The sequence below is a fragment of the Silurus aristotelis genome (genome assembly GCF_946808225.1).
Source record: "Silurus aristotelis genome assembly, chromosome: 11".
In the NCBI taxonomy this organism is placed as follows: domain Eukaryota; kingdom Metazoa; phylum Chordata; class Actinopteri; order Siluriformes; family Siluridae; genus Silurus; species Silurus aristotelis.
Genome location: NC_139584.1, coordinates 6163849 through 6191682, shown reverse-complemented (window position 1 = coordinate 6191682; position 27834 = coordinate 6163849). Strand labels below are relative to the sequence as shown.

General features: G+C 39.9%; 1 protein-coding gene and 1 long non-coding RNA gene across 3 annotated transcripts; one reads left to right on the top strand and one right to left on the bottom strand.

The window, feature by feature from the left end:
• Positions 1–623: 623 nt before the first annotated feature.
• Positions 624–27536, top strand: tasor2 (transcription activation suppressor family member 2). 2 transcript variants are annotated; one of them, XM_083555188.1, is made up of 22 exons: positions 624–1404; positions 3139–3287; positions 3397–3492; positions 3575–3647; positions 5464–5555; positions 5683–5820; positions 8275–8402; positions 9491–9504; positions 9611–9710; positions 9816–9910; positions 10087–10187; positions 10274–10346; positions 10440–10511; positions 10604–12724; positions 18648–18996; positions 19250–19670; positions 20409–24467; positions 24828–24950; positions 25022–25175; positions 25329–25434; positions 26272–26453; positions 27155–27536. In XM_083555188.1, exons 1-22 carry the CDS (start codon positions 1374–1376, stop codon positions 27250–27252), a joined length of 8775 nt encoding a protein of 2924 aa, XP_083411314.1. In that variant the 5' UTR covers positions 624–1373; the 3' UTR covers positions 27253–27536. The 2 variants fall into 2 exon arrangements, with proteins under 2 accessions (XP_083411314.1, XP_083411313.1); XM_083555187.1 differs by having other exon boundaries at positions 18240–18996.
• LOC310733823 lies at positions 25653–27071 on the bottom strand. The gene is made up of 2 exons (XR_014535887.1): positions 26846–27071; positions 25653–25968 (listed from the first exon to the last, which is right to left on the bottom strand). It is a non-coding gene; the product is annotated as an uncharacterized lncRNA (long non-coding RNA).
• Positions 27537–27834: the final 298 nt, after the last annotated feature.

Here is a 27834-nt window from a genome sequence, read left to right as displayed (position 1 = left end):
TTCCCTACACGTTCTTTCATAGCTTGGATGTCGTGTGTATAATGGTATTGATGTAAAAGTCTTCTTCTTTCGGCTGCTCCCATTAGGGGTCGCCACAGCGGATCATCCGTCTCCATACACCCCTGTCCTCTACAGCTGCCTCTTTCAACCCAATTACCTGCATGTCTTCCCTCACCACATCCATAAACCTCCTCCTTGGTCTTCCTCTTTTCCTCCGTCCTGGCAACTCCATCCTCAGTATTCTCCAACCGATATACCCCATGTCCCTCCTCTGCACATGTCCAAACCATCTCAATCTGTCACTTTGTCCCCAAAACGTCCTACATGTAATCCTTGATTAGATGAAAAAAAAAGTAAAACAAAAAAAAAGGGTGTGTCTAAAGTTTTGAATGGCACTGTATACATGGCAAGCAGGTAGCTTCACTCCAAAAACCCCGTCCACCATCATACAACCCATGTGACCCCGCCCTCTATTTGCGTAACCACGCCCCCGCGTGCGTGCGTGCGCGTGTGTAGAAATAAATATATATATATATATATATATATATATATATATATATATATATATATATATATATATATATATATATATAAAATCTGATAAATTCGTTAAACCAGAGATTTAAAAAATATGGCCGTTATAAACTAACGGTTATTGCTAAATGAAGCAGGCAGCCATAACTATTACTATCTGTTCTGATAGTGAAATATAAGCATATAAAGAGAAACGTGTTTATTGTACACTACCCCTGCTCCCCCGATGTGTGAGCAGACCTCGCCGGCGTGCTGCAGCGCCACATCCAGCGACCACCAGCAACGGCAAACCGGAACAGCGGGTCTGTGGACGCGACACAAAATGGAGGCGCTGCGCCGCTTTTAACTTTCTGTTTCTTTTTCGATTCTCGATTCTTCGGAAGCTTCGAAACGGCGGCGGCCCGCGCACTCCTACACCCAAACTCAGTTGTGAGAGATTCGTTTTCCCCCAACACCCATCACCAATACAACACAACCCAAAGCGCATTTAAACACTAATGTGACACTTTGGTTTTGTAAGACGCTGGTGTTTCTAGTTACGCCCCGACCTTTAACGGTTTAGCAGCGAGCTAACAGAGCTAGCTTCACTTCCTGGTTACACAATCGTATCCTTGAAAGCTGAGACCAAACCAGTTTTCAGGCGAGCTGGAAAAAAAAGAGACAAGAGATATCTACAGAAAGTATGATCGCATAGCGTGTATGGTTAAAACTCTAATAATTCATTGGAAATCTAAAAAACACGTATACATTTCGATGAAGAGTAATAACGCCAGGAAAGGAAAGTCGATGTGATTTTATATCAAGAGGAACGCAGAAACGCCAGCCAATGCCTCGCCTTCATGGAGAATGACACTAATATACCGAAAGAAGGTGAACATCTTCCTCTTTTCCCCAACACTCATTAAACTAACTCGGTGTTCATACAGATAATGTAAATATTCCCTGAATGATTAATGACTACATGGAAAGTAAGTGTTTAATATAGCAGATGGAGATGTTTTTTTTTAGCAAGCTAACCGGCTAAAGCAAGCGCCTGCGTGTTTATATCGCTATCTCAACCCCGTGGTGGATTTCTGAGCGAAAACTCGAGATCTTTCCGGGGTTTGGACCCTAAAATTAAACCCGGTTTCGAGTCGGTTGACGCGAATAGAATAATAATGGCAACGTTTCTAAATGAGAAGAACCGTATGAACGCTTATAAACGTTTTATTTGGATGTTAGGACATGCTGTGATTTCAACGCAGTGACCAGCGGGAAACCATTTTTGAGGTCTTTTTTAATAAATATTTTGGCCCAAATATTGTGCCTTTATATCTAATAAAACAGAGGGAAGACACGAAGTAAAGCACACCGCATACTTCTGCTTTATTAATTCAATATTGATGTTGATATTGTGCCTGCATGCCTTTACCCATGATGCCATGCACCAATCAAGAATGGTCATGTAGACCATCTGGATCAGAATGACTGAGACCCACATTCCTGAAATGTTTCATAAAGAACAAGGAATAAACAATAATTACACTCATGATCATTGTTAAAAAAAAAACTCACAGAGCAAACCGCACACCTTTCTGTTATACATGTACATGTATATATATGTACGAAGATTTCCGCAAACAAATATACGACTGTACAGACGGCACACTTTATTTTCTTTGAAAAATCCAACCTCGGCATTTGTTCAACAGATTCACACGCTCTTGGCATCTGGACAGTTCGTTTCTCCAAACATTCAGCTGAAATACTTTGCCATGCTTCTTGTAAAACCTGCCAAAGATGTTCGCTAGTTGGAGATTTGTTTCTGATTTTGCGATCCAGTTCATCCCAGAGCAGTTCAATAGGATTTAGGTGGGGGGGATTGGGCAGGTTGTTCCATGGTAGATAACATTCAAGACCACTGTTTAAAATCTAAATAATGATTACGGTGCTTGGACGTACGCTCTTCGTCATTGTCTGGTTGTTTGGTGATGTGTGTGTGTGTGTGTGTGTGTGTGTGTGTATATGTGCATGTGTATGTATGTGTATATGTATATATATATAATATACAGTAATCCCCCCTTTACCGCAGTTGGAATCTCGTGCCCCCGGTTTATCGTGGAATTGCGTTTGCAACATAACTAAATCGTTTGGCTGATTTTCCCGGTCTCTCTTCCCGGATAGCACGATAGACAAAAAACTTATAAGGAATTGTTTTTATGGAGTTTTATGTTGAAATAATGAAATGTATTAATAAGAATAAAATTATTAATTATAAAATGAAGTAAAATGTAAATACAGTACTGTACATTGGGGTGGTGTCCGTTTATCGTGGCTGTTCGTTTACCGCGGGCGGTTTTGGAACGTAACCACGGGGATTACTGTATATAAATATATAAATAATTGAATATACAGTATATATGCAGAATTTTGTATACTATGGTAAATATCATGGTATAACATAAATGAAATGCAGATACTTTGTTAGTAAAATGTAATGGTTTTGATGGTTTCTTTGTTTTAAAGCTTTTTATTGAAAAATGTTGGGGGGGGAAACAGTATTTATAGTCATTAGATAGCAAATTTGATACAACAAGAACCACTGTATTTCCTCTGTATTTGCAGGTCCTCTTGAGCCAGTGCTTTCTGGCTCAGTAACCTTTGAAAACAGTATTTTAGCTCCTCTTCGTAACAACTATTTGTGTGAGGAGTCCAAAGAGTCTTTTACCTACAATTCAGCACTGCTAGTCAATAATCCAGACCTAGAAAAAAGAGTAAGTATACATCTTCATTTTATACATTTTTTTTCTTTATGGCATCTGTGATCTTCCTGAACTTACCCAGATTAATATATGTTTTTTTCTGTGCCCTGTTATTCCACAGTATTCTGCTTTTCGTGATGAAAAACGTAAAAATGGGTACTCTGAAGAGGAACTCGAAGAGTCATTTGGCTTTATGTTGCTTGATGACAAATCCAGGGTACATGTAGCACCATCTGAGTTTTTAAATCCGGTTAATGAGTGATTGAATTATCTGACCACCTGTTCACTTTTATTTAAAGGCAAAGAGACTTGCGGAAACAGGCCTAATTGTTGGCCATGGGACATGCACCATTCTTGGGGATTGTTCAAAGGGTAACTATCATTACATCGTGTGTGGGTGTGTGTGTTTGTTGTCAGACTTTTATGTTTCCCTTTTGTTTAGTTTTTTTTTTTACCTGAAATGTGGTTTTCAGCTTGATCCAAAAGCAACCACGGTCAAGTGCTATAATTAAAGTGTTGAAAATGCATTAGTAAGGCTCAACACACTCAAGTAAAGGTCCAACATGAATTAATGTATCATATAATGCATTGAGTGATACAGCAATAAGACGATAGGAAGCGAACTTGAATTAGTTTCAGTTTCTACTGTAACTGGACTGCATCATTAGAAAGCAAGCCGAGTCAGTATTCTTAAACCCCAGCAGGTCACAGACTGTTTTAAAGACCTCTGAATTTATACAATTTCCAACACTTGATTAGACAACCCCTAAAAATACAGCATATGAAATACGTGTTCTGTTACATAAGCTTGACTAGCACAGCCCGAATACCTCCCACCTTCACAGCCTGTAAATAACAAACCACAATGTGTTCGAAATGAAGAGTATGCATGGTATTAGAACATATAAATTGCTAGCTCTTACCGAGCAGTGTGTAGTGGTCCTGTAGTCTTCCAGGTTTGAAAGTGAAAGCATGAATGTAAAGCTCAATATACTCAAGATCATGAGAAATAGAAACAGAAAGTGTTCGAGGGAAAGGGCATATAAAGCAATCCAGTCCCTTTCAGCCAAACATGAAAATGAAACACACATTCCATTAAGGGTTTCTACAGATATTAATGATGGATTGTTCATGCATGTTTTAGATCTTAATTTCTAGGATCATTAAGAAGCTAGTAGTTAATTATGCCTTTAGTTTTATTAGCTATTCTTGTGTATAGCAAACACTATACTAATTTTTTGTTTGTTTTTTTGTTTGTTTTTTTTCTCTATTTTCTTTCTCAACTTTTTAAATTAGAAAGGATTAGGTGAGGCTCGAACACACTGAGCAGACGTAGCTCTTAACAACACAATCTCTTTCCAGGAAAACACACCGTAGCTCATTCTTCTAAGAAAAGATTGTGGCTGGTTATACTTAGTGAATTATTAGTCAAAGTTTGTTGAATATGCTGGACTTTTTTTATTAGTACTTAACCTCTCTTTTTTTCATGTTTTTGTTTTCAACTTTTAGTATGCTACAGTACATTGTTGGCAAAATCTTATTGTTCCAGACATGTTCTTTCTACTGTTAAGCAACTGAAATTTAATGTCACCACTGTTTCCACTTTTTTTTTCTTTCTTTCTTTTTTTAAATCGTGTCAGTAGTCTTCTTTTAGGGAGTCAGAGCATGTAAAATCAGAATGCAAAAAATAAAACCAAACAACACCGATTCGTGTCAGCAGATTGTACACTGTTAATTGCGACCGTGTACCGTTTTATTGTACACATTTCACCAAAAGAAACATCTTGTTTCTGTGGGACAGGATGTGCTGTATAACCTCTGTCTCAGTTTCTCATGAGGAACTCGTGTTTTTGGCTCACCTATGCTAATATCAATGAACTGGTTTTTCCTGAAAGTTTGGGCCATTTGCATGGGTACACAGCATGTTGGAGCTTGAAATGTTTGTAGGCTTGAGGTCAGAAATATCAAATTCTACAGTATGTTGTGCTTAAAACTCAGGACACCAGCTTTTATTTAAGAACTTTTGAATATGTAGTTATAGCAAGCCGCATTGGATAATAATTTTACATACAGAACTGACTTGTGCAAGGTATCTAGAATATTGGACTGATGTGTTTTATATGTTGTATAAGTGCATAGGAGGACTCGTGTGATCAAATATAAATGCCCTTCATTTGATCTGAAACAGGTGTATATATTTCCAAGTACTCTGACTGCCTCGACCTAAAGCGCTGGTATGATGGGAAGACGGGCTACATCGTTCTGTTAAAGTTGACAAAGGTATTAAAATATATATATATATATTTTTTTTAAGTAAAATGTTTTAGTATTTACATATAATGTAAATGTAACCTTATAATGTCTGTAGTTAAAAAAAACCAAAACCAAAACTTTACTTTGTCAATAGGGTCGTGTAAAGGAAGTGACAGAAAACTACACACAAAACTTCACACCTCCAACCACCGGGTTTGACTGCCATGTGTCGGAGCAGCTCAGAGCAGTGTGTGCAACCACCAGTTCCTTTTTAGCATTTGAAAGAACCCAGGTGACATTCAACTCATTGTTCTTTCGATTCAGCTTTGACATGCGAGACTTTATTTTGTTGAGTTTTTTTTTTTTTAACGCCTTTAAACCGTAAAACCCAATTCTCACGCACTATAAACTTGTCTGTCATCAAAATTCTCATCATTCATGCCTGTGTATATAGTGGTAGTGTGTATGCTGCTTAGTACAGCTATGAGAACTAAACTACTAAATCTCCCAGGCCCCTGCCCCCAATCTCACACACCCAAATGTGTTCTGTCTTACATATCTTAACGTCTGAGCCAGCCCCGGATTATCTTTAACCATTTATCTGTGCAAATGTTACTAATAGATGGGTGGGAAATGACACTTAAGATAATATAAGCTAGGGAGGGGAAGAAGAAAAACAAAAATGAATACAATGTATGATCTGTAAAAACCTACAGTTCAGTGCAGGGGTTATGAATAAAAAATTAATATTTATATATATATATATATATATATATATATATATATATATATATATATATATATATATATATATATATATACAGTGAGGAAAATAAGTATTTGAACACGCTGCTATTTTGCAAGTTCTCCCACTTAGAAATCATGAAGGGGTCTGAAATTGTCATCGTAGGTGCATGTCCACTGTGAGAGACATAATCTAAAAAAAAAAATCCATAAATCACAATGTATGATTTTTAAACTATTTATTTGTATGATACAGCTGCAAATAAGTATTTGAACACCTGTCGATTAGCTAGAATTCTGACCCTCAAAGACCTGTTAGTCTGCCTTTAAAATGTCCACCTCCACTACATTTATTATCCTAAATTAGATGCACCTGTTTGAGGTCGTTAGCTGCATAAAGACACCTGTCCACCCCATACAATCAGTAAGAATCCAACTACTAACATGGCCAAGACCAAAGAGCTGTCCAAAGACACTAGAGACAAAATTGTACACCTCCACAAGGCTGGAAAGGGCTACGGGGAAATTGCCAAGCAGCTTGGTGAAAAAAGGTCCACTGTTGGAGCAATCATTAGAAAATGGAAGAAGCTAAACATGACCGTCAATCTCCCTCGGACTGGGGCTCCATGCAAGATCTCACCTCATGGGGTCTCAATGATCCTAAGTAAGGTGAGAAATCAGCCCAGAACTACATGGGAGGAGCTGGTCAATGACCTGAAAAGAGCTGGGACCACCGTTTCCAAGGTTACTGTTGGTAATACACTAAGACGTCATGGTTTGAAATCATGCATGGCACGGAAGGTTCCCCTGCTTAAACCAGCACATGTCCAGGCACGTCTTAAGTTTGCCAATGACCATTTGGATGATCCAGAGGAGTCATGGGAGAAAGTCATGTGGTCAGATGAGACCAAAATAGAACTTTTGGGTCATAATTCCACTAAACGTGTTTGGAGGAAGAAGAATGATGAGTACCATCCCAAGAACACCATCCCTACTGTGAATCATGGGGGTGGTAGCATCATGCTTTGGGGGTGTTTTTCTGCACATGGGACAGGGCGACTGCACTGTATTTAGGAAAGGATGACCGGGGCCATGTATTGTGAGATTTTGGGGAACAACCTCCTTCCCTCAGTTAGAGCATTGAAGATGGGTCGAGGCTGGGTCTTCCAACATGACAATGACCCGAAGCACACAGCCAGGATAACCAAGGAGTGGCTCTGTAAGAAGCATATCAAGGTTCTTGCGTGGCCTAGCCAGTCTCCAGACCTAAACCCAATAGAGAATCTGTGGAGGGAGCTCAAACTCCGTGTTTCTCAGCGACAGGCCAGAAACCTGACTGATCTAGAGAAGATCTGTGTGGAGGAGTGGGCCAAAATCCCTCCTGCAGTGTGTGCAAACCTGGTGAAAAACTACAGGAAACGTTTGACCTCTGTAATTGCAAACAAAGGCTCCTGTACCGAATATTAACATTGACTTCCTCAGGTGTTCAAATACTTATTTGCAGCTGTATCATACAAATAAATAGTTAAAAAATCATACATTGTGATTTCTGGATTTTTTTTTTTTAGATTATGTCTCTCACAGTGGACATGCACCTACGATGACAATTTCAGACCCCTCCATGATTTCTAAGTGGGAGAACTTGCAAAATAGCAGGGTGTTCAAATACTTATTTTCCTCACTGTATATATATATATATATATATATATATATATATATATATATATATATATATATATATATATATATATATAATCGTTTTCAACATGATTCAATTTTGTTTAAATACTTTTTTTTATCTAATAATAGATTTTACATGTCTCAGGATATGAAGTTTTGGGTTAAAATTCAATCACCATTTTAATACCTTGTGTTTTTTTTTTTTTTTTTTTTTTTTTTAAGATTTGCTGAAAATGATGGTTATCTGTAAATGTGCTGTTTAAATCGAGGTTAAAATTCAAATAAATGTATATTTGTGCCTTAATAAATTAATGTTTTTCAGTATTATATGTATGAGCTGCTGGATGGATGGAAAAAGGTTGAGCCGTGCCCAAGGCACGTGTGCCCATTCGCCGTTGTGGCTTTCTCCTATGGAAAAACTAGCATCTCATTAGAGCTGAAAGAGAGAAGGTGAGCCTCAGTGGTGTTATGTTCAAACATTGTCTGGAAAGTTTGCAAAATAAGTTGGCGCTGAACCGAAAACTAGGTTAACAGACAAAGTATCTGAACACCTGACTTTTCCAGCCGTAGGTTGTTCTACCCCAAAACGTTCCCATAAAAATGGGAGGCTCACAAATGTCTTTAGATACAGTAGCATTAAATGTTCCCTTCTCTTGAATTAGGAGACCGAAACATGTCCCAGGATGCTAATGAATGCTTACTGCATCCCAGGCCTCCTTACCCTGCATCAATACCTGACTTTACTAACACCCTTGTGACTGCATGAACACACATCCATATCACACCCACACTCCAAAATCTAGTGGAAAATCTACCCTGAAGAGCCGACGTTAATATAACAACAAATGGGGACTGAATGTGGAAGGAGATAATCAAAAAGTACAAATACGAATCTCATAAGCAGATTTTTACAATGTTATAAAGAATACCTGCATACTACATCAGCCAATGATATGGCAGCAGCAAAATGGATAAAACCATGGAGATGCAGGTGAAAAACGTCAGTAACATCAAATGCACAAATCCAAATGTTCTGTTCGGGGAAGCCTGTGCCTACAGTTGCCTCATTAGAATGGCTGATAATATTGGCGATATTGGATATATTGGCAATATCCTCTGACCTCCGTCATAAGAAGATCATTTCTGCGGGCGGATTTGCAGCTCACTGGATGTTTTTTGATATGATATTCTTACCATTTTGTATTTACTCTGACAAAGACTGTTGTGTGTGAAAATTTCCAGGTTCTTGAATTATCAAATGGGTCAATCTGGCACCAAGAACTGATATTAACTTGCATCATCATGATTTTCTGTAAATAATTCGATAATGCTAATAATATTTCCTGGTAAATTGCCTATCCAGTTTTGCTTCTTTTGCAGTTTGTAAATGCAACATAATTTCAGATTAAATATGAACACACTCCTGCATCTTTTTTCATTGTATTTTTTATGACATCACCTAATGTTCATGTAAATATACAGTTTCTGAAAATATTTTGTAAATGTTTAAAGGTGCGTCTGTTGTTTTCCTTTTTCAGCCAAGAGAAATTATGTAAGCATTTCATTTATATTTTACTATCCTACACAATTGTTCTAATTGAACACTACTTATTACATATTTTGGTCTCGTTGGATTGTTGTGTTTGCTTTCATTTCAGCATTTCAATACCAACCCTGGAGTGGCCAGCTGAAGATTGAGTCCATTCTGTACGACATTGGGTTGAAATCCAGCCATGGAGCCATGTTCCCAGCAAAACTGTATGTTGGATTATTGAAACTTTTTGATATTGAATTGATAGTGTTTCTATAAATTCAAATTTCTGATATGATCTGGGGTTTGTTTATTTTTTTTGGTTCTTTTAGTCCAAAAACAGTTCAAGTTAACCGTGCCATTGGAGTCTCTGAACTGAGGAAGAGATTACCCCAAGCAGTTTTTGAAACTTCTCCTCTTGGTGAAGGTATGATCAAATTATATTGTAATAATGTTAATGATTGAATTTTATTTCAATATTTAGAAATGGCAACTTTAGAAGACTGGTATTTATTACAAATAGCCACTTGTTTTTTATTTCAAATATATATGGATATTTTTCATTTCTTGTGGAATATTTATCTAACATCTTTTTTTTTAAAGTTTCATTTGATGGCAAATGGTTTACCATGTACGATGTCATCTCCTTTGAGACAAAAAATGACCTAGCTTCCTTAACTGAAGAGCTGAAGGAGAAGGACATGGTAAGCATCGGGCTTGAATGACTTTTAAACCATTGGCGTAAAAGCTGGATGATGGATTTAATTATATTTTTCCTTTTCCATTGCAGGCCCTTGTAATATGCTTGGAAGATGGTGGTTTTCTTATACTCTTACATTCATCTAATTTCCTGTCTTATGAAGGTAACGGTAGTCTAAAGACAATCTTCTGAATCTGATTAAACTTGTTTAATCTTTTGCTTTCTGATTAGTGAAATGTTTGGAACATTTTTCTAGGTGTAAGCACAGATAAAGCTTTTGGTCTTCAAGGAATGTTTGTTTATCCTGACTCCAGAACAGTGCCAAGAGGTAAGTACACATTTTCTTTTAATTGTGAAATATTTCTGGACATTGTTCTTATGATGTCATTACTTTTAATTATTTGCTCTTTTGGGGTTTAGAGACCAAGAGTGGATACCGTAAGACTGCCGTTTCATCCGAGGTTCTTCAAATTCTCCCCGCCCTGAATTATGCTGAATTAGAAATGGAGAAATGTCCTCCAAAGCAGCGTGAGGAGCCCCTTGGCATAATGGAGAAACATTTGCAGAACTTTGCTGCTCTCATATTACCAGGGCTAACTGGCAGCCCAACTAGGGAAGCTAGTATGTTTCCTGATCAGTATGATGTACCCGATGGTTTCCCTCTGTTTGCACCAAAGTGGACGGAACAGACTGGGGATCGCCTCAAGACATATTTAGAAAGTCCTCATGGTTTTCAAATTCCAGTGGCCAGGTCATTGGAACTCCTTGCTGCTGGAAAACAGCAGCGCAGTGATGATAACGATGATGATGTCTATTACTATATTTCATCACCTGAGGCGCCTCAGACTCCCGCTGGAATGGTTCTGGAAAGAAATTTGAATAATGAAACAGATCACATAACTAGCAGGGATGTTTCCGATGACATAAAAAAGACAGCCGAGCAGCAGGCTGAACCGCAAAAGACTGAAGCTGCTGAACTGCCTCATTGTGCTACGATAAAGGAAGTCACACCCGCTGCAGCAGTGGTTGCAGCGCCTGACGATAAACCATTCAAAAGCACAGACCCCTCACCCACATCAGGTGACCTCCCAACAGAACACTATGCTCAGGACATTCATACAGTTAATTCTGCTCAGGACAGTGAGGAAACATCAGAGCGTGTCTCAGTTGATGAAAAATGCAGTGGGAAGGAGAATTCAGAAACCGTTCAGCCCACGAATGTGGAGTCGCCATCCATAGAAATGCAAAACGACTCCTCAACTCTGGCGTCTAATGCCGAAATGGAAGTCGATCGTTCCGAGAAAGTCGATTGTTTATCAGATGTGCTGTCTGAAGTTAAAGGTCAGATACCCGTTGCAGACAAAGTTCTACAGGAAGCCGACCTTCCGACATCCATTTCACCTCTGACAACATCAGTAAACCGGACTGAGGCATTAATTGAAGGTTGTAAAGAAGTACAGCCGGAGGCGAGCGGTAACGTTATTGCTGAAAATAAATCCGTACCAAACCGGCGTGGAAAAAGGAGGAGAAGGAAAGCATTAAAACGCAATGCTAATACAGTCAGTCCGATTACATCCACACTTCAAAACACTACTTTAGCCTTAAGCTTTTCAACAGAAGCTACTCCTGAACAGAGTAGTAACAGCGACACAATACATTCCTCACCCAGCACACTGAAAAAAGATTGGCGTTCTCTCCCACGGCGGAAGAAGCACTGGAATGCTGACGCCAGTGTGAAGCGGACATTGAGGTCAGATTTTAAAAGCACAGAACTACCCAGTGATCAGAACGACGAAACCGAAAATAATATTCTCGTTACAGAACTTACAGGAAATGTTGTGCCCAGTGCACCGAAACGGAAAATGGAAGGATTTAATATGAGGGAACGGTATGGCCTTAAGAATATTGTCACAGATTGCGGCTTCGTCTTTGTGCCCCATGGCTCAGAAGTTGCACCCGGAGACATAAAGTCAAATGAAAATATGCAAACACAAGAATCGTCTAAGGTTTTAACCAGCAGTCCTATTGCGGAGAAGCCAACAACTCCATCGACACTTGATAAACCTCAGCTATCAGAAACGGAAAACACTGGTCAGCATACGCCTGAAGCAAAAAACATTTCACCGAATCCAGCTGAGGCACTATCGTACGGGGACATTACAGCAAAAGATCCAGTACCTTCTCAAAGGTCTGAGGAAACATCTGTCCCCGAACCTGCAGAACAAAAAAATAAAATTACAAAGAAAGGCCATGTGTACAAGGCAATATCCATAAGTAAACTAAAGACAGTGCTCAAAAGAGCAAAAAGGACTAAATCCCCTGCTTCACCGGATCACAGGAAATCAGTATTGGATAATCCGGAGCCTGACCCGAAAAAAGCCAAACCACACAATGATGTCGCGTTGCCCAAAAACAGCGAAGTGACTCCTCATGCTGAATCAGCTGGGAGTCGAAAGCCAGTGGAAAATACACAATCCAAACCACCCCTGAGGACCACGTCATCAAAGGAGAAGCGGATCTCAAAGATCCCAAAAGAAAATGGTAAGAATTTAGAAAAGCCACTGTGCCCCATGTATTTTCACTGTAAAATGATCTCTGCATTATCGATGAGCATGGGACAGATGCATTATTTGTAACTCCAGTACTATTTCTTCTTCTTCTTTCGGCTGCTCCCATTAGGGGTCGCCACAGCGGATTATCCGTCTCCATACCACCCTGTCCTCTATATCTGCCTCTTTTACACCAACTACCTGCATGTCTTCCCTCACCACATCCATGAACCTCCTCCTTGGCCTTCCTCTTTTCCTCCTACCTGGTGGCTCCATCTTCAGCATTTTTCTACCAATATAATTCATGTCCCTTCTCTGCACATGTCCAAACCATCTCAATCTCGCCTCCCTCACCTTGTCACCAAAACATCCTACATGTGCTGTCCCTCTAATAAACTCATTTCTAATCTTGTCCATCCTCGTCACTCCCAACGAAAACCTCAACATCTTCAGCTCTGCTACCTCCAGCTCCACCTCCTGTCTTTTACTCAATGCCACTGTCTCTAATCCATACAACATCGCAGGTCTCACCACAGTCCTATAAACTTTCCCTTTCATTCTTGCAGATACTCTTCTATCACAAATCACTCCTGTCACTCTTCTCCACCCACTCCACCCTGCCTGCACTCTTTTCTTTACTTCCCTAACACACTCTCCATTACTTTGCACTGTTGACCCCAGGTACCTGAACTCCACCACCTTCACCACCTCTTCTCCCTGCAACTGCACCACTCCACTGCCCTCCCTCTCATTCACACACATGTACTCTGTCTTACTCCTACTGACTTTCATTCCCCTTCTCTCCAACGCATATCTCCACCTCTCCAGGCTCTTCTCAACCTGCTCTCTACTCTCACCACAAATCACAATATCATCTGCAAACATCATAGTCCAGGGAGACTCCTGTCTGACCTCGTCCGTCAACCTGTCCATCACCACTGCAAACAGGAAAGGGCTCAGGGCCGATCCTTGATGCAGTCCAACCTTCACCCTGAACCAGTCTGTCGTACCTACTGCACACTTTACTGCCGTCACACTGTCCTCATACATGTCCTGCACCACCCTCACATACTTCTCTGACACACCTGACTTCCTCATACAATACCACAACTCCTCTCTCGGCACCCTGTCGTACGCTTTCTCTAAATCTCCAAATACACAATGCAGCTCCTTCTGTCCTTCTCTATACTTCTCCATCAACATCCTTAAAGCAAATAAGGCATCTGTGGTGCTCTTCCTCGGCATGAAACCATACTGTTGCTCACAGATGGTCACCTCTTCTCTCAACCTGGCTTCCACTACTCTTTCCCATAACTTCATGGTGTGACTGATCAACTTAATTCCCCTGTAGTTACTGCAGGTCTGCACATCTCCCTTATGCTTAAAGATCGGTACCAGCACACTCCTTCTCCATTCCTCAGGCATCCTCTCCCCTTCCAGAATCCTGTTAAACAATCTGGTTAAAAACTCCACTGCCATCTCTCCTAAACATCTCCACGCTTCTACCGGTATGTCATCTGGTCCAACCGACTTTCCATTCTTCATCCTCTTAATCGCTGCTCTCACTTCCTCCTTACTAATGCTATCTACATCCTGCTTCACCAACTCCACATCCTCCAACCTTCTCTCTCTCTGATTTTCCTTATTCATCAGCTGCTCAAAATACTCCCTCCATCTTCTCAACACACTCTCCTCACTAGTCAACACATTTCCCTCTCCATCCTTTATTGCTCTAACTTGCAGTACATCCTTCCCAGCTCGGTCCCTCTGCTTGGCCAATCGGTATAAATCCTTTTCTCCTTCCTTAGTGTCCAACCTCTTATACAGTTCCTCATATGCCTTTTCCTTGGCTTTCGCCACATCCCTTTTAACCTGCTGCCGCATCTCCTTGTACTCCTGCCTACTTTTCTCATCACTCGGTCGATCCCACTTCTGTTTTGCCAACCTCTTTCCCCTAATGCTCTCCTGCACTTCCTCATTCCACCACCACGTCTCCTTGTCTTGCTTTCTATTTCCAGATGTCACACCAAGTACTTTTCTAGCTGCCTCCCTCATCACTCCTGCAGTAGTTGCCCAATCATCCGGCACCTCTTCACCACCACCGAGCCCCTGTCTGACCTCTTCCCTGAACCTCACACTACACTCTTCCTCCTTCAGTTTCCACCATCTTATTCTTCTTTCAAACCTTACTTTCCTCCTCTTCTTCTTCGCCTCCAAAACCATCCTACAGACCACCATCCGATGCTGTCTAGCTACACTGTCCCCCGCCAACACCTTACAGTCTCCAATCTCCTTCAGGTTGCATCTCCTACACAGAAGATAATCCACCTGTGTGCACCTTCCTCCACTCTTATACGTCACCCTATGATCCTCCTTCTTCTTAAAATACGTGTTCACCACTGCCATTTCCATCCTTTTAGCAAAATCTACCACCATCTGCCCTTCCACATTCCTCTCCTTAAAACCATACCTACCCATCACCTCCTCATCACCTCTGTTCCCTTCACCTACATGCCCATTAAAGTCTGCCCCAATCACCAATCGTTCTTTCCTAGGTACACCATCTACCACTTCATCTAATTCACTCCAGAATCTTTCTTTCTCCTCCATCTCACAGCCAACTTGTGGAGCATAGGCACTGATGACGTTTATCATCATCCCTTCAACTTCCACCTTCACGATCATCACCCTATCAGAAACTCTCTTCACCTCCACTACACTCTTACTGTACGCTTCCTTCAGAATCACCCCTACACCATTTCTCTTCCCATCCACACAATGATAACAGTTTAAACCCACCTCCAATGTTCCTGGCCTTACTCCCTTTCCACTTGGTCTCCTGAACACACAACACATCTACCTTTCTCCTCTCCATCATATCAGCTACCTCTCTCCCTTTACCCGTCATAGTACCAACATTTAAAGTACCAACCCGAACCTCTACTCTCCTACACTGCTCCTTTTCCTGCCGTCTCTGTAGACGCCTTCCTCCTCTCCTTCTCCTCCTTCGGCCAACAGTAGCCCAATTTCCACCGGTACCCTGTCGGCTAACGATACCTGTGGCGGTCGTTGTTAACCCGGGCCTCGACCGATCCGGTATGAAATTCTCATTTGTGATCCGCATATTTGATTTGGCACATGTTTTACGCTGGATGCCCTTCCTAACGCAACCCTCCCCATTTACCCGGGCTTGGGACCGGCACTAAGAGTACACTGGCTTGTGCCCCCCTAATGGCTGGGTTTTTTGTAACTCCAGTACACTTTCTTAATTCTCTTTCTTGAAATTTGAATCAGTGAACACTTTATGGCATTTACATGGTAAACAAGGGCCCACCAAATCCAATACACACTATGTTAATGAACATGGGCTTTTCTGTGCTCTCTGAGCTTGGTATCTGAGCTCCTGTGACTTTATTATCGAGTCTTTTCTGTTGGTTTATAGAATTTCAGTTCATTTTAAATCAATCAAGAAAACAGATCATTTCCTTTTTTAACAGACACTTTGTGAACAAACCTCTAAAGAACATTACATTACGTATATTTAATAAGCTCAGCATAGTTCATAGTTCATATTTAATCAACTTGCATGTGGACCTTTTCTTTTTCTCAGCATGCATATAGCTTGTTTAGCTTTTATATATACACACACGTACATATATATACTGTGTGTGTGTATGTATATGTGTGTATATATATATATATATATATATATATATATATATATATATATATATATATATATATATATATATATACATGCATACATACAGGTAGTACTCTACTTACGAGTAAGTCAAAAATATCGTAAGTCCAAGATGTTGCTATGACTGTGACAGTCTTTCATGCTTCATGCCAGGATGCGGCGCTCTCACCGCTGCGGCCCGGGTTTGATCCCCGGTCAGGGAACCAACCCCAGCCACTTTTAGTGCCGGTCCCAAGCCCAGATAAATGAAGAGGGTTGCGTTAGGAAGGGCATCCAGCGTAAAAACATGTGCCAAATCAAACATGCGGATGATCCGCTGTGTGCGACCCCTAATGGGAGAAGCCGAAAGAAAGTTTTTATTTCAAATGTTGTGCAGCAAATTTTAAACGAGCTTCAACTTGGAATATGTTTACTGAGAAAAACTGGACGTGTTCAATACTTATTTTACCCACTGCGTATATGTATGTATGTATGTATATATATATATATATATATATATATATATATATATATATATATATATATATATATATATATATATATATATATATATATGTGTGTATATGTGTATATATATATATATATATATATATATGTGTGTATATGTGTATATATATATATATATATATATATATATATATATATATATATACATATATACACACACACACATATACATATATATACACATATACATATACACATACACACATATACACACACATACATACATATATATATATATATATATATATATATATATGTATGTATGTGTGTGTGTATATGTGTGTATGTGTATATGTATACGTGTATATATATGTATATGTGTGTGTGTATATATATATATATATATATATATATACACATATACACATATATATATATATATATATATATATATATATATATATATATATATATATAATGTATGTATATGTGTGTGTATATATATATATATATATATATATATAAATTTTCCCAAGCATTTTTATGTATTTATTAGTACAAACTCTGTTTTGAAATGTTACTCCGCACTTTCGAGCCAATCGCAGCTTCTCGTAAACAATCTGATTTTTCGCGAGTTCCTCTCAGTCCGGTTCCAAATGAAAAGTCGTGAACTATCGAGGTTGCGAGTGTCGAGGTTCCACCGTATGTGTGTGTATGTGTATATGTGTGTGTGTGTATATATTAGATTCAATATGCATTATATAGAGTACAAATCTAAATATTATTACATATTTAGTAAAGACAGAATCCGTCACTGCTTTTTTCCTTCTACAGCTGCTCCCATCTGTCTTATGCTACTTCATACATGCAGCGATTTTATTACTATTACACTAACGTTCTGCTGCTTTTATTGCCACTAAATTCTGGAGTTCGAGAGTTTGCATGTAGAATTTACAAGTTTATAAAGTAAATGCATCGTATCATATAAGAGGAGGAAGCGTGCACTCTTTGTGATTTGCATAAAAGCGTAAGCACCTAACCATCACATGCTGTCTGTCCCAGATCTATCTTCACTCCTGTTGGTAATTGCTGCACCAGGTCGCTTATATTTTTGCATAAATGTAAATATTTCTCAGCTTTGCCCTGTCGCTGGACACCCCACATGTAGTCATGACCCTGGGTGTCACCAGCTCTTATTGAAATTAATGGTCATTTGTTGCTTTGTTTCTGTGTGTCACTGTATGTGTAAAGGAAGCATGTATGTCCGCCTGTGTCAAATTCTGCTTTTTGTGTCCATTCTCTTGCTGCTTTTTCATCCTCTCTTGTCTCTGTTTTTTGTTCTTTTGTGTTTTTACAGGTTTTGACATCCTTTCCCCTAATGCAATAGTTAAACAAGCCGGCCAGCAGCTCACATCTAAACCGATAGAGAATAGAGTAAAAGGAAAGCGTGTTAGTTCTGATGGCCAAACCAAGAAACAGGAAGTGGCTGTTGGTGTGCCTGCACCTTCAGATGCTCTTAATCTTCTGGCTGATTTGGCCCTCAGTGTAAATAGTGATGAAATTCTGCCTAGCCTGGGAGAGAAGCATCCTGTAGCCAAGACCAGTAGCTCACCGCAGTCAGTCATTCATCTGTTGCAAGACCTCAGGCCCAGATTCAAATTACCCACTGAATCTCCTTTTCCAGAAGGTCTTGTTGTGACTGGAGATTTGATATTAGAAATCTCAAAAGAGCATTCTTACTCACAGCCCACCTCTCTGCCGTCAGGTTTGAAAGGCATATGCCCCCAGGTTCAACCCCCAGTTGGAAGTGTTGAGTCTTGCCTGTCCTTGAAATCTGGCATTCTCCTGAAGTTACCTGACCTCACTAATTGTCCAGGCTACACAAATAAAGGAGGCAAAAATGGATGGAGATCCCTACCATCTTCAAATACACCAGCCCCAGATGCCGTCAAGAACAAACTATGGAGTTCCCTGTTTTTCCGGTGTAGGAGCGTCAGCGAAAAGGAGGGCTCCATTCAAGTGACAAGACGTTGGAAAGAAAACTATGATTACAAATATGACAGCAAGTTTACAAATGACCGGCTAGACAAATGCGTGACAAGAGCACTACATGGGTATGCCATATCTATCTATCTATCTATCTATCTATCTATCTATCTATCTATCTATCTATCTATCTATCTATCTATCTATCTATCTATCTATCTATCTATCTATCTATCTATCTATCTATCTATCTATCTATCTATCTATCTATCTATCTATCTATCTATCTATCTATCTATCTATCGTAAATATGCTTAGTAATGTAGCCAATATTGTCTACAGTGTATCTACTACACATTCTTGTTTTTGTTTTTTCCTCAGCAAATGGGATTTCAGCATTGAAGACACACATGAGCATGTTCATCTCATATTTCATATGTGGATAGGCCTGTTCTACAGTAAGCCCACTTCTAGATTCTTTCACTTTGATCAAATCTGTCCACCTGTGGAAAGAAAAGATCCCGCAAAGGTGTTACAGGGTGCCGTCCAGACTCCCACAACGCTGCCTGATGTCGAGCCGGCCTCAAAGGACGACAAACCTACTTCCTTAGATCCTGTATTAGATGCTCTTGACTTTTCAGTGAAAGCATTTGGGGCCGAGGATCACTGCACTGTTGAAGAACATCCTCAGCCTATTTCTGGTATACAATCAAGACCAGAACACATGAAAGAAAAGGAAATAACCTGTATTAGACCCGATGTAGACTATTCTTCCACTGTTATTGCAGGAGTATCGCTCATGGTAAGCATTCCTAGGGTGAAATTGTGCCTAATATTGAATTTATTAATTTATTTTTTATTTTTTTCCTTCTCTAGAAAAATGGCAATTATATGCTCAATGTATTTCTGTTTGTACAACTGATAATGGTTTTAATCATCCACTTTCTGGACATAGGCGTGGAAAATTGAGAAAAGTCCAAGCAAAAATGCAGTATAGCATTTTTTTATAGCAGTTAAAAAACATAAACACTGATTTATTTATGTTTTGTACATGGGCCATAGTCAGTGTTGCATGAAACAGGATTAAACCACTTAATTCCAATTAAGGGAAATAGTGATTTTACAGACTACAAGACATCTTACAGAATGATGTGCTTCCAATGTTGTGGCAAAAGTTTGAGGGAAGAACCATATATCAGTGTAAGAATTAAGTGCTCTCAAACCTTTGGCCATAACGTGTGTTAAATTCTAGCCGGTACGACTGTCATAGGCTGCCGTTAGGAAATGCTTGAAAACATTCAGATTAATCAACTGGTCATGTTTGGGGAATTCATTAATTCATTGTTAATAAGTATAACTGTTAGGTGATAAATGGCTGAGAATGTGAAAACCTTCATGGATAGTCTTTTTCTAGAAGTCTCCAGAAAAAAAAAGACTTTGTGCAACTGTACTGTTGTGGCCTTTTGTTCTAAAGTAGAGGAAATACACAGCTGCACAAAACTTTATTTTTTCTTTTTTTTTCTTTTTTTTACTTTTGCAGGATTACAGGTCCAATGTGGAGACCTCAGAGGAAATTTCCACCCCTGATCATAAAGACTGCAGTGACCTGGAAGAAGATACGACCGATGTCACCGAAAGCCTTTGCACGAAACCCTTGGAGGGCAACAGTGGATACAGTCAGTTGTGCGATCACGCAGCAAGCATGAGAATAGAGGAGCAAAAATCGGCGAATGTTCAGAAAAGCGAGCCTGCTAGCGCGGAACGGTTTACATCGATGCCCACGAGCGTAAAAATTGCCGGGATGGCGAGCACTACGAGGAAAAATATGGGTATATTTCACCAGATCATTGGGCATGTCAGGCCTGTGATCATTTCAAAAGTGCACGAGTCGTTATCTGGAAGAAAGATTATACTAAAGTCGTTGAGTTTTAAGGAAAAGTACAAAGATGGAGCACGTGTGTCTGTACACAGCGAGAGTGTATTCAATGATGAGCTGCGTGTTGCGGCGGCTAACGAGGGGAAACGCGAACGTGCGTTGGCGCGTGACGATTCCGCACCGAAAGCTAAGACAGGAACCTGTCCTGCTGTGCCTGTTGCTGTGAGTGATGGAAATGACTCAAGAATTGAAGTGAAATCTTTGCTTCTTACCAGAGATGAAACACAGAAGGTCATTCGTGATGGCAATAGTAGTACAATAGAGAAATCCGTGTCTGGTGAGAATAATAATAAAGCAGCCTGTAAAGATATAGGAAACACACCAGTGGATGGGCTTGATGTAAGCGATCAATGTGTGATAGATGACTCACGGAGCGACATCGGAAATGATAAGGTGCATGTGGAGACGTCCGTTAACAATGAAGCAACGATAAAGGTTGGACCTGTACCTGATTTCCAGGATGAAATGTGTACAGGAATACCTGACAGGAGTCATAGAACAAAGGAGGCAGTTAAACCTGTAACTGAACCTGAGGAAGTGCTCATTGATGGTGAGACAAAGGCCACAGTAGCACCTGTGCATGTTGGAGACGATGCAGCTTTGAACGTACCTGATACAGTCAAGTCAAACGAGACCGTTGAACCTGTGAGAGACACCACGGGTTCACAAAGCGATACACATTTGAGGGTACATGTTAACGACGAGACAAGCAAGGTTCCAGTGGAGTCTGATATGTCCGTGAACGATGGAGAAAATACTTGTGACGTATGTATGGACGATGAAGCATTGAAGTCTGTGGTGAGCATCAGAGATCCATCTGTAGATGTATTGGATGAACCCAGAGATAAGCTTGGTATCATAGATGACATTATAGCTGTACGGGACGTGAATAACACCAACATGGAAGCTGAATCTGAGCTCGATGTCAGAGCCGATGTTTCTGCAGATGAACAGGATGTGAAGAACACAAACAAACCTGGGCTTGATGTAAAAAATGAAACACCTGCAAATTTACAGGATGTGAACGTTAGCACAAAAGATGAAACCCAATGTCAGCTGGATGTCAGAGACTGCAGCTCTGTGGATAGGCAGCATGATAGTGATACTACAGAAGATATGGCAATCTACGAAGAAATGTATGCAATGGAGGAGTGCGTGTCTGAGAACGATGAGACCAATACCAACGATAGTGGTAGAAAAACCGCAGCCGAGATCAATCATGATGCTGACATTAAATCATGCTCTGAGGAGCAGAACACTATCGAAGAGTCTCAAGATTGGACAGATTGTATAGATATGGATATCAGCGACGATGATTCAGAACATGAAAATCAAGAGCAGGTGCATGAAATGACTGTCTCTGGTGGTGAAATCCTTCCTAACGTGCTTGAAGAAGATTCTGTAAAGCTGCAAGAGGGTGAAATAAAAGCCGAGGCACACGTGGCAGGCGGTTATAAAGAGCCAGAGATATCTGATTATTCATTTGCAGGTTATGCGAGCGCAACATCCGATCAGTTAATTACGTTGCAGGAAGGCAATAGCTCATCTGCTGTTAGTGACCTTTGCATCCCGGAACAGAACGAGAGTGAAAGAACTATCGTGGTTAAACATGAAACCCCTGAGGTCAATCAGTACCAACCCAGAAAAGTGTGCGATGATGTCCTCTCTGTAGCCGAAGTCGCTGAACCATGTGAAATAACAGACTGTAGCATCCAGGGCACAGCCAAAGAAGCTGATGATTTAGCAGTTTTAAATGAAAATGTTGGGTCATGCATAGAATCCAAAATGCTAAAAAACAGCACTGACCAGAAACCTAATGTCCCTACAATGTGTAAGAAGTTTGCTGCTAAAAGGCTTGAGATACAGGACGATTTTGATGCATCTTCACCAGCTCTGCAAATAGATACTGAGATTGAGGTAAACAGCAGATGCTGTACCCCAACTCTGGATGAACGAACATACAGTTCTGGGACTGATGCAGGTTCAGGCAATCAGGAAGTGAACGTAGAGGACACTTCTGAAAGAGAGGACTGTGGTTTACAGAAGATCCCCACTAGTTCATGGCTAGCACTCGATAGTTCTGACAATTCCCAGTCTGGATTAGAGAAGTCTCCAGTTCACAGAGAAGAATGCTTCACTGAAGATCCCATTTGGCCAAGTGATACGTCTGCAGCCACAGTTAAAGAGACCAGTGAAAGCAAACCATTTACAACCAATGACCGTGCGCCAGAGGAGAACTTGGTTGATTATGACTTTGATGCGATTCCCACATCTAGAAATTTTAAAGAAGTTGAGCTTCAACAAGATCAGTTTGACCACTTTTCCGGGCCGTATGAAGACGAAGCCTACGAAGAGCTCCAGTCACCATGGACATGCAGTTCTAGCTTTAAAACAAAGGAACAAACCGAATTTAGTGAATGGTACGCACCCGATGAGGAGAGACGTTACACGAACAGCATTTCCGTCCGTAGAAAAGTTGCGTACAGGCCAAGAGCGATTACAGAGAGTAACTCCGACTTCATCGGTTGGGTACAAAGAACTCATTATTCCCAATCCACTCCCAAAATGGAAAAGTCAGACGAAAGAGCTTATTCTTTCAGACATCGAGCAGCTTTATACGAATCGAACGACGAGTCCGAGAGTCACGGAACGGAGTCGAAGCGCTGCAGTAAAAAGAAGCGCAAGAGAAAGTCCTGTCAAAATGACTGGGATGAAGAAGACTTTAATACAACCGTAGACTACAGCTTACAAAAAACCTTTTCGTGCAGTTCAGATCAAACAAGCGTATCAAGGACACAAACATCGAGCCCGAAGCAGCACAAAGGGGAAAGCAAGCAGTCTTTCGACTGGCGCAGGTATTTCAGAAGAGAGGGAATATTCGATTCGAACGAAGCGGACAGTGGACCTTTTCATGATGCACCTTCTTCTATCGTTACTATGCTCGACAAGAAAGGTAATAGGGTGATATTTGAAAGTCCTTCCACTCAAAGGAGATCATCAGACACACATAGTACGAATAAGAGTGTGAAAGAACAGCAATCGAATTCGAACACCCAGTCTTTAATGGAGCACGAGTTACTTATCTTTTCAGAGAAGATGACTCATTTGCTCAAAAACTCCAAGAGCACCTCCAGAGCCAATAAAGACAGACGCAGAGCTACTATCAGCCCCAGTGAAAACCCAATGACCATTCAATTCTCGAGACTCGATGAGCAGAACAGTTTTTCCTCCCACAATCATATCTGGCCAACTCTTTCGACGTTTAAGATAAACGTGGACATGTCCGAAAGGACGGCTGCGAAGAAACCTGCAAATTACAGCAAGCCCTTGCATCTTCCAAGCCTTTTCTGCGAAAGAGGCACTCAAGCAACTTGCTCCAAGTTATCCGACATATCCAAAGAATGTTCAAAGTCCTACCACACCATGATGAACGACGTCTGCGTCGGCAAGACTGTTCCCCATCAGAACGACGAGTTGAAAAGGAAATGGGATGCCGAGCGCGCGGCCACCGGCAAACAGTCCGGATTCTGCGGTCGCATCAAAAAAGACATGTTCAACCACCTGCATGACAATTTGAACTCGGTTGTGAGGCAGGCGTGCAAAACCAAGTACAAGTTCTACATCTTGGTTACATCAGCGGACCCCTTTTTTGAGGAAACCAAGGTAGGAAAGTATTGAAGTTGAATTTGAGGGTAAAATAAATTCATCCTGAACAACTTGCTTGTTCATGTTTACAATGAAAATGAATTGAATTTAAAAACTCTATAACAGGCCAAGTTTTTGCCGTAACTTGTCGTATGGCTGCATTGCTTTGGAACGTTGACACTTATACAATAGATTTTGCATTAATATTACACTGTGGAAAGAAATAGTGAGGTAAAGAAGCTAAGAAATCAGGAAATTAACCTCAGAATCAATATTTCAGTATAAACTCATAGTGCTTCAGGGCGGCACTTTACTTTAAGGATGGAAATAAACGACAGCTGTAGAAAAGAACATTGTTCTGATTTTTCTGATTTTCAGGATCTGTTGGAAGCTGAGGGCCACACTGCAGTTGAGCCGTATCAGTTTGACTTTGATGGCAACGGGCAAACTCCTCTACTTATTATCCTGAGAAACGAAGATATTGCAGAACACATATTTGAGGTAAGTCGTGTGGAGTTTGAGAAAAGCGATCTATCGAACTGCAGACAAGAACTCATGTCATGTCTTCACAGGTCCCACATTTGCTCGAGTTAAAGAAGTCATCCAAAGTTCTGTTTGCGGGCATCGATCAGCCCGACGATGTTGTTAACCTCACACACCAAGAGCTTTTTGCTAAAGGAGGATTTGTGGTTTTTGATGAAACCGCGCTGGACACACTAAATCTGGGTAGTGTATTTTTTTTTATATACGGAATATTACCAAAAATAAAAGAAACAGATTTGTTTTTTTAAATAATAATTTTGTTGTAAAAATCAAGATTTTGATTGTGTTCTTTTTTTTTTTTTTTTCCTTTTTGATTTTAACGACATGTATTAAAAGAAAACATGAAAAAGGTCGTGGGCATTATGGAAGAACTAGATAAAAAAGGGAAGTGGAAATGGTTTCTGCACTACAGAGACAGCCGCAAGCTTCGGGAAAATGCAAGGTGAGAACACAGTTTCTGTTCCAGGACAAATAAGGTTTTGTACATAAAACACACAGCTAAATAGGCCAAAAAGAAAATAGTAACTTAAGTAACAACTCTTTACAACAGTGGTGAGCAGAAAAGCATCTGAGAGTGTACAATACATTAAACTTATACGTTAGCTAAGCAAAAGACCAGTTTGGATTCCATTCCTACCAGCCAAGAACAGAAATCTTCTCTTTTCAGTGCTCATGGTAGCTTTAGATTCTTCAGATTGTTCTTGGCTGACCAAAGTGGAACCTGCATTTGAATTATATAATAAATGTGTGCTACTGCCTCATGATTGATTGGATAAATGCGTAAATATTTAGGTGCACAGGTTATGTTTGCTCCTTGTATATACAATTTATAGAAGGCGCCTGCTATTAAGATGTATTTATAATTTCTATATTGTATTAATGGCAAATGCAATGTAATGCTAAATAATATATATATAAATATTATATTGGCAGACGCCCTTATCCAGAGCGACTTACATTTATCTCATACATACAACTGAGCAGCTATGGAGTTAAAGGCCTTGTTTAGGGGCCCAAGAGTGACCAATTGGCATGACTGGGATTTGATCCTTTGACCTTCAGATCCAAAGTCCAATGCCTCAACCGCTACCATCTCCCCATGTGAACCAAACAAGCATGCGATTGAAGTACACGTAAAAAGAAAAAGAAGAGAAGCCGTCACATTCCAAATCAAAAATATATTTGCGGAGCATGAGGACGAAGTACAACATGTGCTGGTATGAGCATGCAAGTCTCAATTCTGCATCTGCATCAGTTAACCAGCGCTGTGGCATTTTAGGTGCAGACCTGAAGCCCAAAGGAGGAAACAGTTCATTGACTGCTGCCAGGAAGCAGGGATAGTGGAGGTCTTGCCTTATCATGAATGCGACATCATTTCAAGGGACAGACCAGACTACCTTCGCTGTCTAGTCCGTCTCCAGATCCAAAACGTCTCTGCCCGGTTCCCTGTTTTCATTACAGGTGAGGTTTTCGTTCTTGTTTTTGTTCATTCAAAGGTTAGCGACGGTGAACTTCACTGACTATTCCGAGCTTGTTTAAACGTTTTGGATTAGTATTTAAAAGGGAAAAAAAGCTCAAATAGAAAGATAGTGTTTTAATGAGAATGCACTGTTCAGTATTAGTCCACCAATTGATCTGACAGTATATGATTGTTGCTTAAAAAAAAAAAACTGTCATATTTAAATAAAAAAAAAATGACAGTAGTTTTATTTTAAATTTAAACTTCAAATAAGCATGATGTTTGTCTGAAACCTATTTTTCCGAAAGGAATATTACACAATATGGGAAAACGCTAGTCTTGGAAAATAATTACGGACATGGCATGACTGGTTACATTTATCTTATTTATGCACCTGAGCAGCTATGGGGTTAAGGGCCTTGCTCAGGGGCCCAGGAATGGCAGCTTTGTGTGGCTAACTCACTAATCTGAAATCATGACTACCTGATCCAATGCCTAAACCACTAAACTACCACCATGCACACTATGTGGACAGGATTCATCATGAGCTCGGTTAAATTGGTTATAATAGCTAGAGTAACGTACCAGGGTTTGCTTTTTTTTTCTTTTTTTTTTTTTTTTTTTTTTTTTTTTTAGATAGGATTTAAAGATTATACACGTTTCATACATATTTAATCTATTCGTTTCTGTCTTCCCTGTTTAGACACACCGGATGACACTTTTGAGAAGAACGGGATTTTAACAATGAACATATACACGTTCTCACGGATTATTTCAAACGATACATGTTCTGTTTCATAAACTACACCCTTTCTTTTTGTACAAATGGATTTCTGTTCAGTTTAGTGCTCTTTTGTTTCATAAATATAAATTATTTGTCAATGTACATGTTCTGCTAAATGCCTGTTACTATTTATACTGTAGACCAAATTAAAGCTTTCAAATGGGAGGCTTTATGTACAAAGTTTGATATGTATTAATTTTAAATACTGTAAAAAAAAAATTATTTGATATTTTAGTGTATCTCAGTTTTTCATATGGTTTTATAAATCATATTGACCAATTTTAATAAATCGGTTGATTTACCTGTGGTGATGGTTTTTATTTTCTATGTGAAAATGCCAGCGCAGCACATCAAGGACTGCACAAGGACTTCACATCCTCTTTTTTTTTTTTTTTTTCTTTTTCCAAACGATGGCGGTGGTGGTGCAATCCGGGAGTGTTACTGCCTCGCAGCTTTAGAGTTTCAAGCCTGAGCTCAGGTTACTGTCTGTGTGGAATTTCCTCTGAGTTCTCTGGTTTATTCCAACCACAAAAACCAGTAGGTATGATAGACTTACATACCATCCTGGGTGTTCCATTTACTGCTACAGATATAAACAT

Excerpts from the sequence above, each read along its gene's own strand:
- tasor2 (XM_083555187.1), top strand. The coding sequence starts at position 1,374 with ATGGAGAATGACACTAATATACCGAAAGAAG. Across the intron at positions 5,821-8,274 it reads TAGCATTTGAAAGAACCCAG|TATTATATGTATGAGCTGCT; the intron begins GTGACATTCAAC and ends AATGTTTTTCAG. Across the intron at positions 10,512-10,603 it reads CTCCAGAACAGTGCCAAGAG|AGACCAAGAGTGGATACCGT; the intron begins GTAAGTACACAT and ends TTTGGGGTTTAG.